Genomic DNA, 11,902 nt, shown 5'->3' with positions numbered 1-11,902 from the left:
TGGCCCCCCCCAGCCACTGGAGTGGGCTCCTTTTCATCTGAAGCCAGGGCTTCATACCGGTTCTTCAGCTGGGCAGCTACAGGCATGGAAGAGGAGCATTGCCTGTTGCCAGCGGAGACAAGCTGCCAGCTTCCACCATCTAGAGTACCTGTGTCTTCCAGGACCATCTCTGGCTAGCCCATGTTCCCTAATGCTGGAGGTCTCTGTGAGCCCATCTGCCTCCTCCTGCAGCGCCTTTACCTGATTACCGAGAGAATTCCCCAGGAGGTACCTCGTACACCATAAGCCATCTGCACCCCCACCCCGGCTGTCCCTGGCAAGGACCTGCCGGCTGCAGTTCCTGCAAAGCCAGACCAGACCTCAGTGGAAGCCTCCGTGGTTGGTGACCGAGCCTGGACACAGCTGCACAGGTGCAGGCAGAGGAAGAGCTGGTAGTGGCAGAGGCTTTGGCATTGCAGTGTTTTCCAGCCACCCTGTTGCCTCTCTTGCTAGGTCCATCTTTCTCTGCTGCTGCCTCATTGACAGAAAACCAGAAAGATCCCAAGTGAACGTGCACTATCACAAGATGTAAAAAGTTTAATCTGGAAAGGAGAAATTCAGCAGCATTTAATTGAGGTTTACAGAACTGTAAAGGGTTCAGTTAATGCTGTTCACATCACTTTTATAATGATGCACAGGTAAGGGGTAGCTCAAGGTAAAACAAAAAGAAAAATAAAAAAAAATTAGAGCCAGTAATAAAGTAATTGGTCTTCCTATTGTGGGTAGTTAGCTGTGGAGTTCAGTCACAACAGACTGCATCTGAAACTGTCTGGATTTTCAAAGAGCTGATGATGTCTTTTAGGCAAGCCAGAATAACAGTGATTAAATCGCATGCTTTGTTTTGTGAGCTGCTCTTACATTCCTTGTATAGAAGTCTCCCTTCCCAGTCTCATGTTGCATGACTGGCTTGGTGTTTAGGCAGGCAGGGTTTGGCCTTCGGTGCTAGATGTGGGCCCTTGCCAGAAGCAAACTACCAGGTTAGACAGACTGGGTTTGTGATGACCAGGGATCCTGGTTTTCTCTGTTAAAAATCCCAAATTCTCTGATTTAAAAAAACAAACAAACACAAAAACAAAAAATTCACTGATTAAACCCCCCCCCCCCAAATACATGTTTTTCTGTGATTCAAATGAAACGCCACTTTGGCATCCTTTTGTCTATGGGAGATGGTGGATATTGCAGACTGTGACGTAGATGGTTTGCAGTGTTTCATGTGACTGAATAGTCCAGTCCGAGATTTGCATGCTCTGTGGCAGTGATTACAAATGTACATGTCATGGTTGTAGGCAGACAAGGTTCCCTGGGTGAATTTGATATCTTTTATTAGACCAAAGATATCAGATTCACCCAAGGAACCTTGTCTGCCTATGTCCTTAGACCAACACGGCTACAACCTACACCCCTGCAACATGTCATGGTTGGGCGGTTTGGGAGCTGCTTGCCTCCTACGGGCTCTTTTCTCTTCAAGCTGTTGCAGCCAGTTTCTGTTGTGGACTTCGATGCCCTGGTGGAGACGATGACACCACTTGTTACGATCGCTTGCCAAGGTTTCCCATTGGTCAGGATCGATCCCAGATGCCTTCATATCTCGCTTGCATGTGTCTTTGTAGCGAAGCTTGGGGCATCCTGTTGTTGCCTCCGGTAATTCCCCGTGTAGCATGTCCTTGGGTATACGTCCATCTTCCAATCTGCTTCGATGGCCTAGCCAGTTCAGTTGTCTGTGTTTGAGTAAAGCTGTCGTGCTTGGTAAATTTGCTGTTTGAAGAACCTCTGCATTGGTAACTTTATCTTGCCATTTGATGTTGAGTATGCAGTGTAAACAGCGCAGGTTGAAGCTGTTTTACTTTTTCTCTTGAAGTGCTTGAGCTGTCCATGTTCCCCCCCACATACATGAGTGCTGAATATGCAAGCCTTGTACGCTAGCATTTTGGTCTTGATGATAAGCTTTGGGTTGTTCCAGGTTCTTTTAGTTGGTCTGCTGAAGGTGGTGGCAGCCTTTCCGATGCGAACATGAAGTTCTTCATCCAGTGAAAGGTTGGTGGTCACAATGAAGCCTAGGTAGCTGAACTCTTGGACTACTGCTAGCTGGTTCTCATCAATGATGATTGATGTCTTCCCTGTCCTAGTACAATGGTTTTCTTTATGCTGATGGTGAGAGCAAATGCCTGACAAGCTCTTGAGAGGCAGTTGATGAGTTCTTGAAGTAGGTCTTTGTCGTGGACTGTAAGGGCAGCATCATCAGTAAATAGAAACTCCCTGATAAGCACCTTTCTAACTTTAGTCTGCCTTAATTTGTGACAGGTTGAAGAGTTGCCTGTCCAATCTTGTGTGGAGGTACACTCCACCTTCCATGTCTTTAAATGTGCAATTCAGGAGTACTGAGAAGAAGATTCCCCAAATCCCAAACCTATAAACATCTATAAATTTTGGCATTTGATTTTGGGTTTTTTATCATAGAGAATCAGAGCTTCCCCTGCCCCCTTTGCTCACCAAGACACAGGTCCAGCTGCAGCTGTGTGGTCCGTCCCCCCTGGCCCATGCCATTGCCCTCACTCCTGACTTGCAGCCCCCCACCTCTCCCATCCCTGTCAGTGCCCCTCAGTCCCAACCTGCCCCCCAGTATGTGGGGAAGGGGGGGACTGTGTGTGGAGCAGGGGGTGTGAAGGCATGGGTGATGTCAGGAGGGCATGGGGGGTCACAAGCCCCTCCAGAGATCTCTCTGCCCACAGCAGGGCACCAGGCTGCAGTCTGGTGGAACTGGTACTGGGCAGGAACCACCTCCATGGCCCAGCAGTTTGGACTCAGCCTGGGAGGGCAGAGTGGGCTGGGGAGGTGCTCTGCACCAAATGGGCCTTAGTATGGTATAACTTACAGTGCTTTGCACCCTGTTTTACTCTGTACTAACTTCCTGAGTTAGATTCACAGCCCTGAAGTTCCCTGGCTCTTTTCTAGAGCTTCTTCTAAATATCAGAGTCACATTGGCAATCCCCCAATCCTTTGATAACAAGGCTGTTTTTTGTGATAGGAGGCATGCTACAGTTAGGAGTTTGGTAGTTTCTGATCTGAGCCCCTTCAGTGGCATTCACCCTAAGGTCCTGAGTCCCGGTGATTTGTTACTGTTTAGTTTATCCGTTTTCTCACAACCTTATCTACTAAAACCTCAGTTTGGGTTAGCTTTACTGATTTGTCCCTGGAAAGGTTTCTTACTATAGTCAAAGTCCCTTCATGTGACTGGTTTTAAGCTGCCTCTCTCCATGGCTGACCTTCCACTACAGCTCCAGAGGACCAGGACAGTCCTAGAAGAACAGGGCCAGAAGGAACCTCAGGAGGTCACCCAGTCCAGCCTGCTGCTTTTGGCAGGAACATCCCTGTCTAATCCATCCAGCCAAGTGTTATTCTGACCTGCACTTAAACTTCCACTGAAGAAGACTGCACAGCCTCTCTAGGTAATCTGCTCAAGTGCTTAACCACTGTCAGTGTTAGACTGTCCTTCAGTTTAAATCTCCCTGGGTGCTGTCTAATGCATCTGTCTGCTAGCACAGGCAGAGATGACCGTAGCAGGTTGTGGGGCCCGGGAGAAATGAGCCTGTGTGGGGCCTGGATGTGGCAGGGGAGGAGGGAGGGTGGCAAGCGGCCAGACATAAAGCCGGCCTGGCTTCGCGGGGCCCCCCAAAGCACAGGGCCCAGGGCAGTTGCTCCGATTCACGCCCCGCTAGGGACAGCCCTGAGCACAGGAGACAGGTCAAGCTCCTGTGAAAATCTTGGCTCCCTGTGGGAGCTTCTCACAAGGGTTTGTTGATCATGAGTGCAAAACTCAGCCCTTTGACTTAGTTCTCCTTTGATTGCTCCTCCCGCCCAAAGAAGGGACATTTCTTCTGCTGGCTGACAAGAAAAAGAAACAGTCTTTTCAGTTAGTGGCTAGATGCAGTTTCTGTAGTGGAAGCTGTCAGTATGTGGAATTGTGTTTGAATGGAGGTGCTGAAGTGTTCTGTGTCAGGTTGTGTCAAGAATCGCTGAGGTAGCCTGCAAAGAGGAGAGCTATTAAACACAAAAGCTGAACATTGACAGCTGTGTCATGTCTGGCTGGAGACTGAAGGGAAGAGGAGAGTGGAATACGACTTGGGCTAAGGCAGGGTCAAACTCATCTGGCCCACAGAGCGTGGGGCTGGTCCACAGCCCGGATCGAACCCCCAGGCCAGCTCCACGCATCAGAGCCAGTGTGCAGGGCTGGGCAACTTCATGTAATGTGTGTCCTGAACCAACCCTGCCTGCTGCACACAGTATGCACCAGCACCGTTCCTGGGCTTGTACATAGAGCTGGCATTGGGGACATGCTGTGTGAGGTGGCCGTGGCCGTGGCCGTGCCCAGGGGCAGATCTAAATGCTGAGAAGTGGAGTACAGGTGTTGTGGCACAGGCGGTGAGGCACATCATCACACAAAACACAACGCACATTATTCTTCAGTTCCAGTTCTCCAGTTATGTTCACTGATTTGCTAGATTATGTATTAAGTTTAAAAAACCACAACAAGCAAGGCACAAATGGTCAAAAGATATCATGCAATTAGTCCCATGAGTAGCCATTATAGTCAAATGTACATCTCTTATTCAGATTCATAAAACAAAACCTAGCCTTCTTGAGTGTTGTGATACTGCCTCCAGTACTTCAGTGCATTCAGCCCTGTGCGCTACATGCAGCATGCGCTGCCTGCGCTGGACTGTCTCTGTACGCTGTCTCCGGTGCATAGGGACGGTCTCCAAGACCTGATCTGGCCCTGGAACAAGTGCACAGGGCTGGGCTGACATGGTGCCACATGCAGCGACCGCCAGACTGGCTCCACAAATAGCACTTTTGGTCAGTCCGAGGGCGCCATCAATCCCAGGGCGCCACAGCCAAATTTGGCCCATGGCTGTATCTTTGAAAATAAATTAGATTAATTAATAAATGAAGTTAAAGAAAGGAGAGTTATGACTTGGTCACGGTGTGTCTAAATCAAAACAAGTATCTAGTTATTAGGCAACATTTTATCTGCGCTCTGGTTTTCCAGCCCGATCCCATTTGTCTTGTACTTCCCCTGCCTAATTCTTTGGTTGCAAACTCTTTTGGGAGCACTTTTATTCTGTGTGCACAGTGCCAATGCAGTTAGTGCAGGGGTGGGCAAAGTACGGCCTGCGGGCCAGATCTGGCCCTCCAAATGACTTTATCCAGCCTATGACTGCTCCTCTGAAGGAGAATTGTATCCGGCCCACGGCTGCCCTGGCTTTCCGTGCTTCTCACTCTTTTCCCTTCCCCCTGCCAACCGGCTACAGCAGCACCAGCCATTCCCCTTCCCATTGGCCTGCCCTCCAGCCCCCAGTGCGCGCTCCCAGGCAGGGGACGCTGAGCCCCTGGCCAGGCTCCTGCCCATCGGCTGCCTGCTTGCTGCTCCAAGCCTGAGGCTGTTCACAGACCAGAGAGCCCAGCCCCAGCAAATGTCACTCTCCACTGGCAGGGGTGAGGGTGCGGGGGGAAGAGGGTCAGGAGCTGCGGGTTATCCAGACTCTGCCGGGTCAGGACCTGGTAGGGGTGCAGGCGTTGCTAACATGATGCCACGCTGTGTTCCCTCACAGCTTTGGGCTGCACCATGTGGGCCCAGCTGGAGTGGCTGGTGCAGCTCCTGCCCAACCCCAAGCCCTCAGCAAGTGGCCAGGTCAGATGGGAACCATGTCAGATGCACCCACATGCCCCGAAGTGGCACCTGGGCCCAAAGTGGTACAGCATGGCACTGGCCTGGCCATGTGCCAGAGACTTTGGGCAGGGGAGGGGATGCAGGGAGAAGGACTGGAGCTGTGGGTTATCTGGGCCTGACTAGGCTGGTGGCACACTCTGTTTACCCCTTCTCTCTGCACCCGATCCCCCGCCCCAAGTCCCCGGTACATGACCAGGTCAGGCAGGAACTGTGCCAGCTGTGCCCACGTGGCCCAAAGTAGCACGTGGGAATACAGGGCAGCATTGGCCCAGCTGTGTGCCAGAGACTCGGGGTGGGGGAAGGTGCAGGGAGCACGGGGGGACAAAGGTTAGCTTCCCCTAACCTTTGTTCTCTCTGCCCTTGGATCGGCAGCAGGTAATTATTTGGGCTGCAGGGCCACTTAGGGAGTTTGGGTGAGCTGTTGCCAGGGGGACCTGGCCCATGACAGTTTACCCAAACTCCCTAAGTGGCCCTGCAGCCCAAATAATTGCCCGCCCCTGAGTTAGTGCATGGGGACTCAGTAGGTTTCTTTAGCCCTGATGCTGGGAAAATGAATGGCTGCAGTTTTTATCTAAGGATAGATGTCCCTGTGCTTGGTTTCTATTTTCCCCCACCAGTTTGGAGATACTGTCCCATTTAGAAGTGGAGAGTGAGTCTGCCAGCCTCAGACATCCAAATGTGAATTGGAGCCTCCAAGTTACAAGAGTACATCTCTTTTTGGAGTCTCTGTATTTGCTCCGGTGTTTCAAAGAATGAATTTCAAGGATTCGGAATTGTTTCCAGCCACAGGAGTGAGGAAGCTAGTGTTTTGACTGAGTCCCCTAAGGCCTTGCTTTTTGGAAGGAAAAACAAGCCTTTGATTTTGTCTAGAATCACACTGAGAGACTTGGGGTGAGGCAAAATGGGAGTGAATTGGGGCCATCTGGGTGTGAAGCAAGTCAGGCTGAGGCAGCAGCTTGACTTGGATGTCTCTGAAGAGAAGACATGACAAATGCTTTTAACTACAAAATCGAAGCGTGCTTTCCCCTGTACTCTGCCAAGTGGAGTACAAACAGAAGGGCAGAGGGGAGTAAATAGGACAAACTGCCTCCCCTCTTGTGGAACAGGATAGGGGCTGGATCTGGATGCAATAAAAAAGGAGAGAGCTGGGCTAAGGGTGGATTCAAAGACCACACTACCCTTGAAAGCAGGGAGGGAGCTGCACCCAACTGCCACCATCAGTGGCTCAGCAGGTCCGAAAATGAAGAGCGTGAAGGTCAAGGGAAGCTGGGTGTGGAGCAGGGTGCTTGTGCCGGAGTTGTGGGACCAGGACTGCCCGTGGCACCAGGGCTGCCATGCACAAAGGTCTTACTGACACAGCAACCTTAAAACTCTGGATTTTGTGCTGCAACGTGGAGCAGAGTTACATCAGCTGGGCGGAGAGGTGTACGTGCTCCTGCAGCCACAGGGAAGAGCTGGGCCTGACGTTACATCAGCCGCAGGGTAGCTCTGTCTGTGCTGCTGGAAGGGATGTGGCTTGTGCTGCCAGGACCTCGGATTGGCGGCTGCTGAGTTGCATCACGCCTCGGCCGAGCTGGCAGAAATTCGATCTGTGTCGGCTCCTGGTTTCACAGCAGCTGCTGCTTCTGTCTGAAATCTTTCTCATCAGGCTTTCAGCCGGAAGTGTCAGGTACAGAAGCCTCTGCACGGCACACAGTGAGTGGCACCTGCACGTGATGCTCTTGCTATGTTGCTGCTTGCTTTTGCCCTGCGTTCTGGATAGCGAGGTCAACTGCTTGACTACGCCAGGGAGGGCACTGGTGTTTGCCCCCATGTCAAAGCTTGTCCCACGCAGGTCATAGAAGACCATTGACCAGGGATTGGGGCCTGATCCTAAATCTACTGCAGTTGGCTATTTGATTGTAGGCATATTGCTTAAACCGCTCCTGCCAGTTTTCCCATTTATAAACAGAAATAATGCTTAACTTGCAGCAGAATAGTCTTGTCTATGAGATGCTTGGATTAAAAGCGCATTGCAGAACCTCACCATCCAAATTCTCTAATGGGAAAGAAACATGTCTGTTTGGGGCATGCTTCCTATTCTGCACTGTCCATTTCTGGCCAATTTAAACCATTAGGAAACCTGGGCAAACTTTTATTGACTAGCTGCTGGTCAGATTAAGCTTTCTTCTGAGACCTGTTTTTGGGTGATGATAACTTTGTTTATACAGCTAGCTTTAATAGCTGACTTTTCTCATTTGTCTTGGTGTAGAGCAGGCTGTCAAGGCAGTGATTCTCAGGCAAGCGAGTGTGGCATGCTGGGATGCCTCGAGATCCTTTCAAGTCTCACAAGGTGCCACACAATGTTAGCAGTGTAACTATTGATAGTGGGGGGGGGCACAATTTGGCTGTCAACCTTTTTTTTTAGTCCCAAACCCCTAAAACTGGGGAATGGATCTTGCTCTCTTGCAGCGCCTTCAGATCCCACCTGAGGCAGCGGCAGAGATGGGACGAGGCACCGCTACCCGGCCACGCTCTGTTCCTGGCGCTCAGGTGGCCTCTGGCCGCGGGGGGAGCTGCAACAGGGTGTGCCTGCTGATATTGGGCTGCCGCCTGCTGCTGCTGGTCTGGCCACGGGAGTATCTGGAGCAGCAGCAGCACAGCCACCTTTTGTGGATGCTCCACAGACCCCCCCCAGAAATCGGGGGGGGGGACGTGTCCCCATGTGTCCCCCGAGGCGTCCCCTATGCTGTTTGGTGTTCAAACATGATTCAGAAGATAAACCCAGAGATTCCAACCAGGAATTCAGAGTGTTAAAAACATTGTGGCCTGTTGTTGTCTTCCTGAGTTCTTTGCAGCAGAAGACTTGCTGTTATTTTTCTGCAGTCAAATAATGAGTGAAAACTAAAAGCTGGCATTTTCTGAGGTATACCTCAAGTTTATGGAGGGGTGTCTCGCATCTAAAAAGGTTGAGAACCACTTAAGGAAAGGATTAATTTTTTTGGTGGCATGTGGCCCTTAAGGTTACTTGCTGCCCCTGAAACAATTGGGACATTTGCGATAAATGCAGGTTTGCTTGTTTGTAGGTGCTATTTTCATTTTGTGAATGTAGACAAGGAAACTCAGTGCAATGAAACTACTGCCACATGAAGGTGGAGTTTCCACGTCAGGAAAAACTAGGTTTCCAGAGACATTAGGTTTGCTTTGCTGCTGGAGAGTAGTACAGTGAAGTTCTTTGTGTAGGAGATTGGTGATCCTGTGATTACGGTGCTGGCTTAAGACTTGGCACTCCCAGGTCGTCTTCTCTGTTTCCCCAGACTCCATGCCTGGCCTTGAAGATGCTTGCTTCTCTCAGTGCCTCCGTTCCCCATCTGCAAAATAAAGGGCAACAGTGCTGCCCCCTTGCTTTCCACTCCGAGTGGGACAGTATCTGCAAGAGCAGGTGGGGACCAGTCGGAAGGATGCTTCTGATTACAGAGGAGCTGCTGGCGTTCGTTTTGCCAGTGTCAGGACTCCAGGAGTCTCTACGCAGTCCGCAGTAGTGATGCGTGCCCACGCAGCCTCAGTCCTGACATGACTCTGTTGGGCCAGGCGTGGTGCCCGTGCAGGACGGAAAGTGCATTGAGATATTGCTGAGGACTGTAAATACCAGAGGTAATCAGGCTTTGTCTGACAGATGCTCAGACACGAGGGCAGCTTCTCCTTCCCTTTCCCCTTATGTACCCTAAGAGTGCCTGCCTGGGTGCTGGCTGGAGCAGCTGTCCTGGGTCCCTTCCCACGTGGCTGAACCTTCCTCCCTCTGTCTGTCTGTCAGTCATGCTCTCTCAGGTGCAGATGCTTTTTTTCTGGTGTAGCTCAGGGAGTCGGAATAACCTTCCTCTGCCAGTGCCATTCTGCACTGACCCTCTTGTACAGCTGAAACTCAGGTTTGGGGCTGGAGAACAGACTGGGACACTAGCCTTGAAGCCAGTGACTGGGCCTTTCCATGCCTCCATTCACCGCCCCAGGACAGTGTCTCAGGAAGGGGTACCACTGCTCTGCCTCTGACACCGGCCTGTACGTCAGGACCTGGGGTGTCTCACTGCTGTTCACCAAGGACAGTCTCTCCTATTGGCTAGCATTCATGTGTGAACCAGGAGAGGGCGTGTTTCCTCTCGGGAAAGTGTATGCCGTTCACTGTAGTACCTGGGCAGCGTGAAGGTGCTTTTCACTAGATCAGTGGGGGCCAACCTTTCTGGCCAGCAAGTCCCAGATGAGCCCTGTGCCCTCTCTGACTGTCACTCGAATCCCCTTCTGCCCAACCTGCTACTTTGCTGTGTGCTCCCTGCCTGATCTGCTCGGTTTCCTGCTCCCTCCCTGATTTGCCGTGTGCCATGCACAGGCTGCACATGCCACTTGTGGCACCTGTGCTGCACGGTGGCCACCCTGCCTTAGACTGTTTGGAGCAGTTTACTTTGCACCGGACTGACAGGTGATGCTGGGGGCTCGAAGCAGAAGGTGCCATCTGAGATTGTTGGCTTGTTTGGGCTGGAGGTCAGACTGGATTGGTCAGGCTGACTGTACCGTAAAAGAATAAATATGTCAGTGGCAACAAAATCTGCACAACTCGCGTTTGTTGAGAAGGTGACAGAACCCGTGACTGGGAAGGGGTGAGCAGGGAGCAGAGGAGTGAAAACTGTAGCAGTATTTTCAGTGCTTGATTACCTTCCTGGGCCCCTTAGGACCCTGACTCCCCAAGTGGGAAACGCTGGGCTAAAGTTATGATGATGCTCTCTTCTGATCCTACGTGTACCCTTGGGGTAGTTCCAGCCTTCAGGAGAGCTGTCTTGGGATGTAGCTGATCAACATTTGGGGGCTTGGGGGTAGGGCAGAAATGCACAAGCCCAGAGCCCTTACCCAGGTGTGGGAGGCTGCAGAGGATATGAACTGAGAAGCCCCCACCCGCAGTAGGAGTTCTGAGTCCTAGGCCACAAGGAGCTTGTCAGTGTGTCACAGCTCTGCTCTTAGCGTTGTTCAGCTCTGCTCCATCCAAAGGAAGGGCTCCCAGTCCACTCCTGCCTCCCTGTTCCCCCCCGGCCCTTCCTTGTGCTGCTCATTCACTTCTTGAGTTGAGTGCGTATCGTCCGGCCAGTCTGCGTCTGAACCCCTCCCCCACTTGCGAACACGTTGTGTACTGCAGAGGACAGCATGCAAGTTGGGATACGTTGGTGTGCAGGACTGAACACGGTTCCCTATTAGGGATAGGGAGACAAGGTCACCAAGACTAATGAATCTCTCTGTCTCTCCCTTGCTTTATTTTGTAGGCATCAGTAGTTCTCGTGGGTGTCTCATGATGCTGTGTCGAGCTGCTCTGAGCCCCTGCTTCCACGCCCCTGGACGGTTCCTTCTCTTCTCACCATGGTCCATCGCAGCTATTGCCCGCCCTTGTACGTATCTCAGAGAGCATTCTAGGGCTTGTTTCTAGCAGTGCCAGTTGGGGTGCTGGCAGATGTTTAGTTAATGGTATGATTGGATCTGATCTGTGATCTCAATAATCATGCCTTCTGCTGTACCACATGTGTGGCAGGATGTGTGATTTTGGGGCTCAGGGAGCACACCCCAGGCATGCCCTGCTTCCCAGTGCAAGGGTTGGGGGACAGCAAGCTCCATCTGCACCCACAAAGGCCCCAACAGTCAGCCTGTTTGAGCTCTGGTGTGGTTCTGATACTGCTGCCTATCAGCTGATAGTGTGGTCCACCTGGCCACATATTCATTTTGGGGTGCAATTGAAATGCCACAAAATTATTGTACATTTTTGTGTGTGTGCGTGTGTGTGTGTGTGTGTAATAGTTTTGTGGCTGGTTTTGTTTTTTGCTGCACCATTACTTGCATGAACATGTGGCTGAGTTGCACTTTATGATGTGATTAACTGATTAATTGTGCCTTAAATATAATGTCATAGATTCATAGATGTTAGGGTCGGAAGGGACCTCAATAGATCATCGAGTCCGACCCCCTGCATAAGCAGGAAAAAGTGCTGGGTCTAGATGACCCCAGCTAGATACTCATCTAACCTCCTCTTGAAGACCCCCAGGGTAGGGGAGAGCACCACCTCCCTTGGGAGCCCGTTCCAGACCCTGGCCACTCTAACTGTGAAGAAGTTCTTCCTAATGTCCA

At 51.3% G+C, this 11,902-nt stretch overlaps 1 protein-coding gene across 6 annotated transcripts in view; it reads left to right on the top strand.

Annotated features, from left to right (window-relative positions):
• ALDH18A1 (aldehyde dehydrogenase 18 family member A1) overlaps window positions 1–11,902 on the top strand; it is a 41,526-nt gene that overhangs the window by 2,016 nt on the left and 27,608 nt on the right. For 4 of the 6 annotated variants that reach the window (XM_025194554.1, XM_006038076.3, XM_025194555.1 and 1 more), the window contains exons 1-2: window positions 3,315–3,485; window positions 11,050–11,172. In XM_025194554.1, coding sequence (XP_025050339.1) covers window positions 11,076–11,172 — 97 coding nt within the window. In that variant the 5' untranslated portion in view covers window positions 3,315–3,485; window positions 11,050–11,075. Of the gene's footprint in view, window positions 1–3,314; window positions 3,486–7,367; window positions 7,463–11,049; window positions 11,173–11,902 lie in introns of those variants that run through there. The other 2 variants (XM_025194553.1, XM_025194552.1) reach the window with 2 other exon arrangements.

The sequence above is a fragment of the Alligator sinensis genome, unplaced genomic scaffold (assembly GCF_000455745.1).
Source record: "Alligator sinensis unplaced genomic scaffold, ASM45574v1 scaffold683_1, whole genome shotgun sequence".
Classification (NCBI taxonomy): domain Eukaryota; kingdom Metazoa; phylum Chordata; order Crocodylia; family Alligatoridae; genus Alligator; species Alligator sinensis.
The sequence above is the reverse complement of the archived record's forward strand: the minus strand, read 5'-3'. Positions and strand labels throughout refer to the sequence as shown.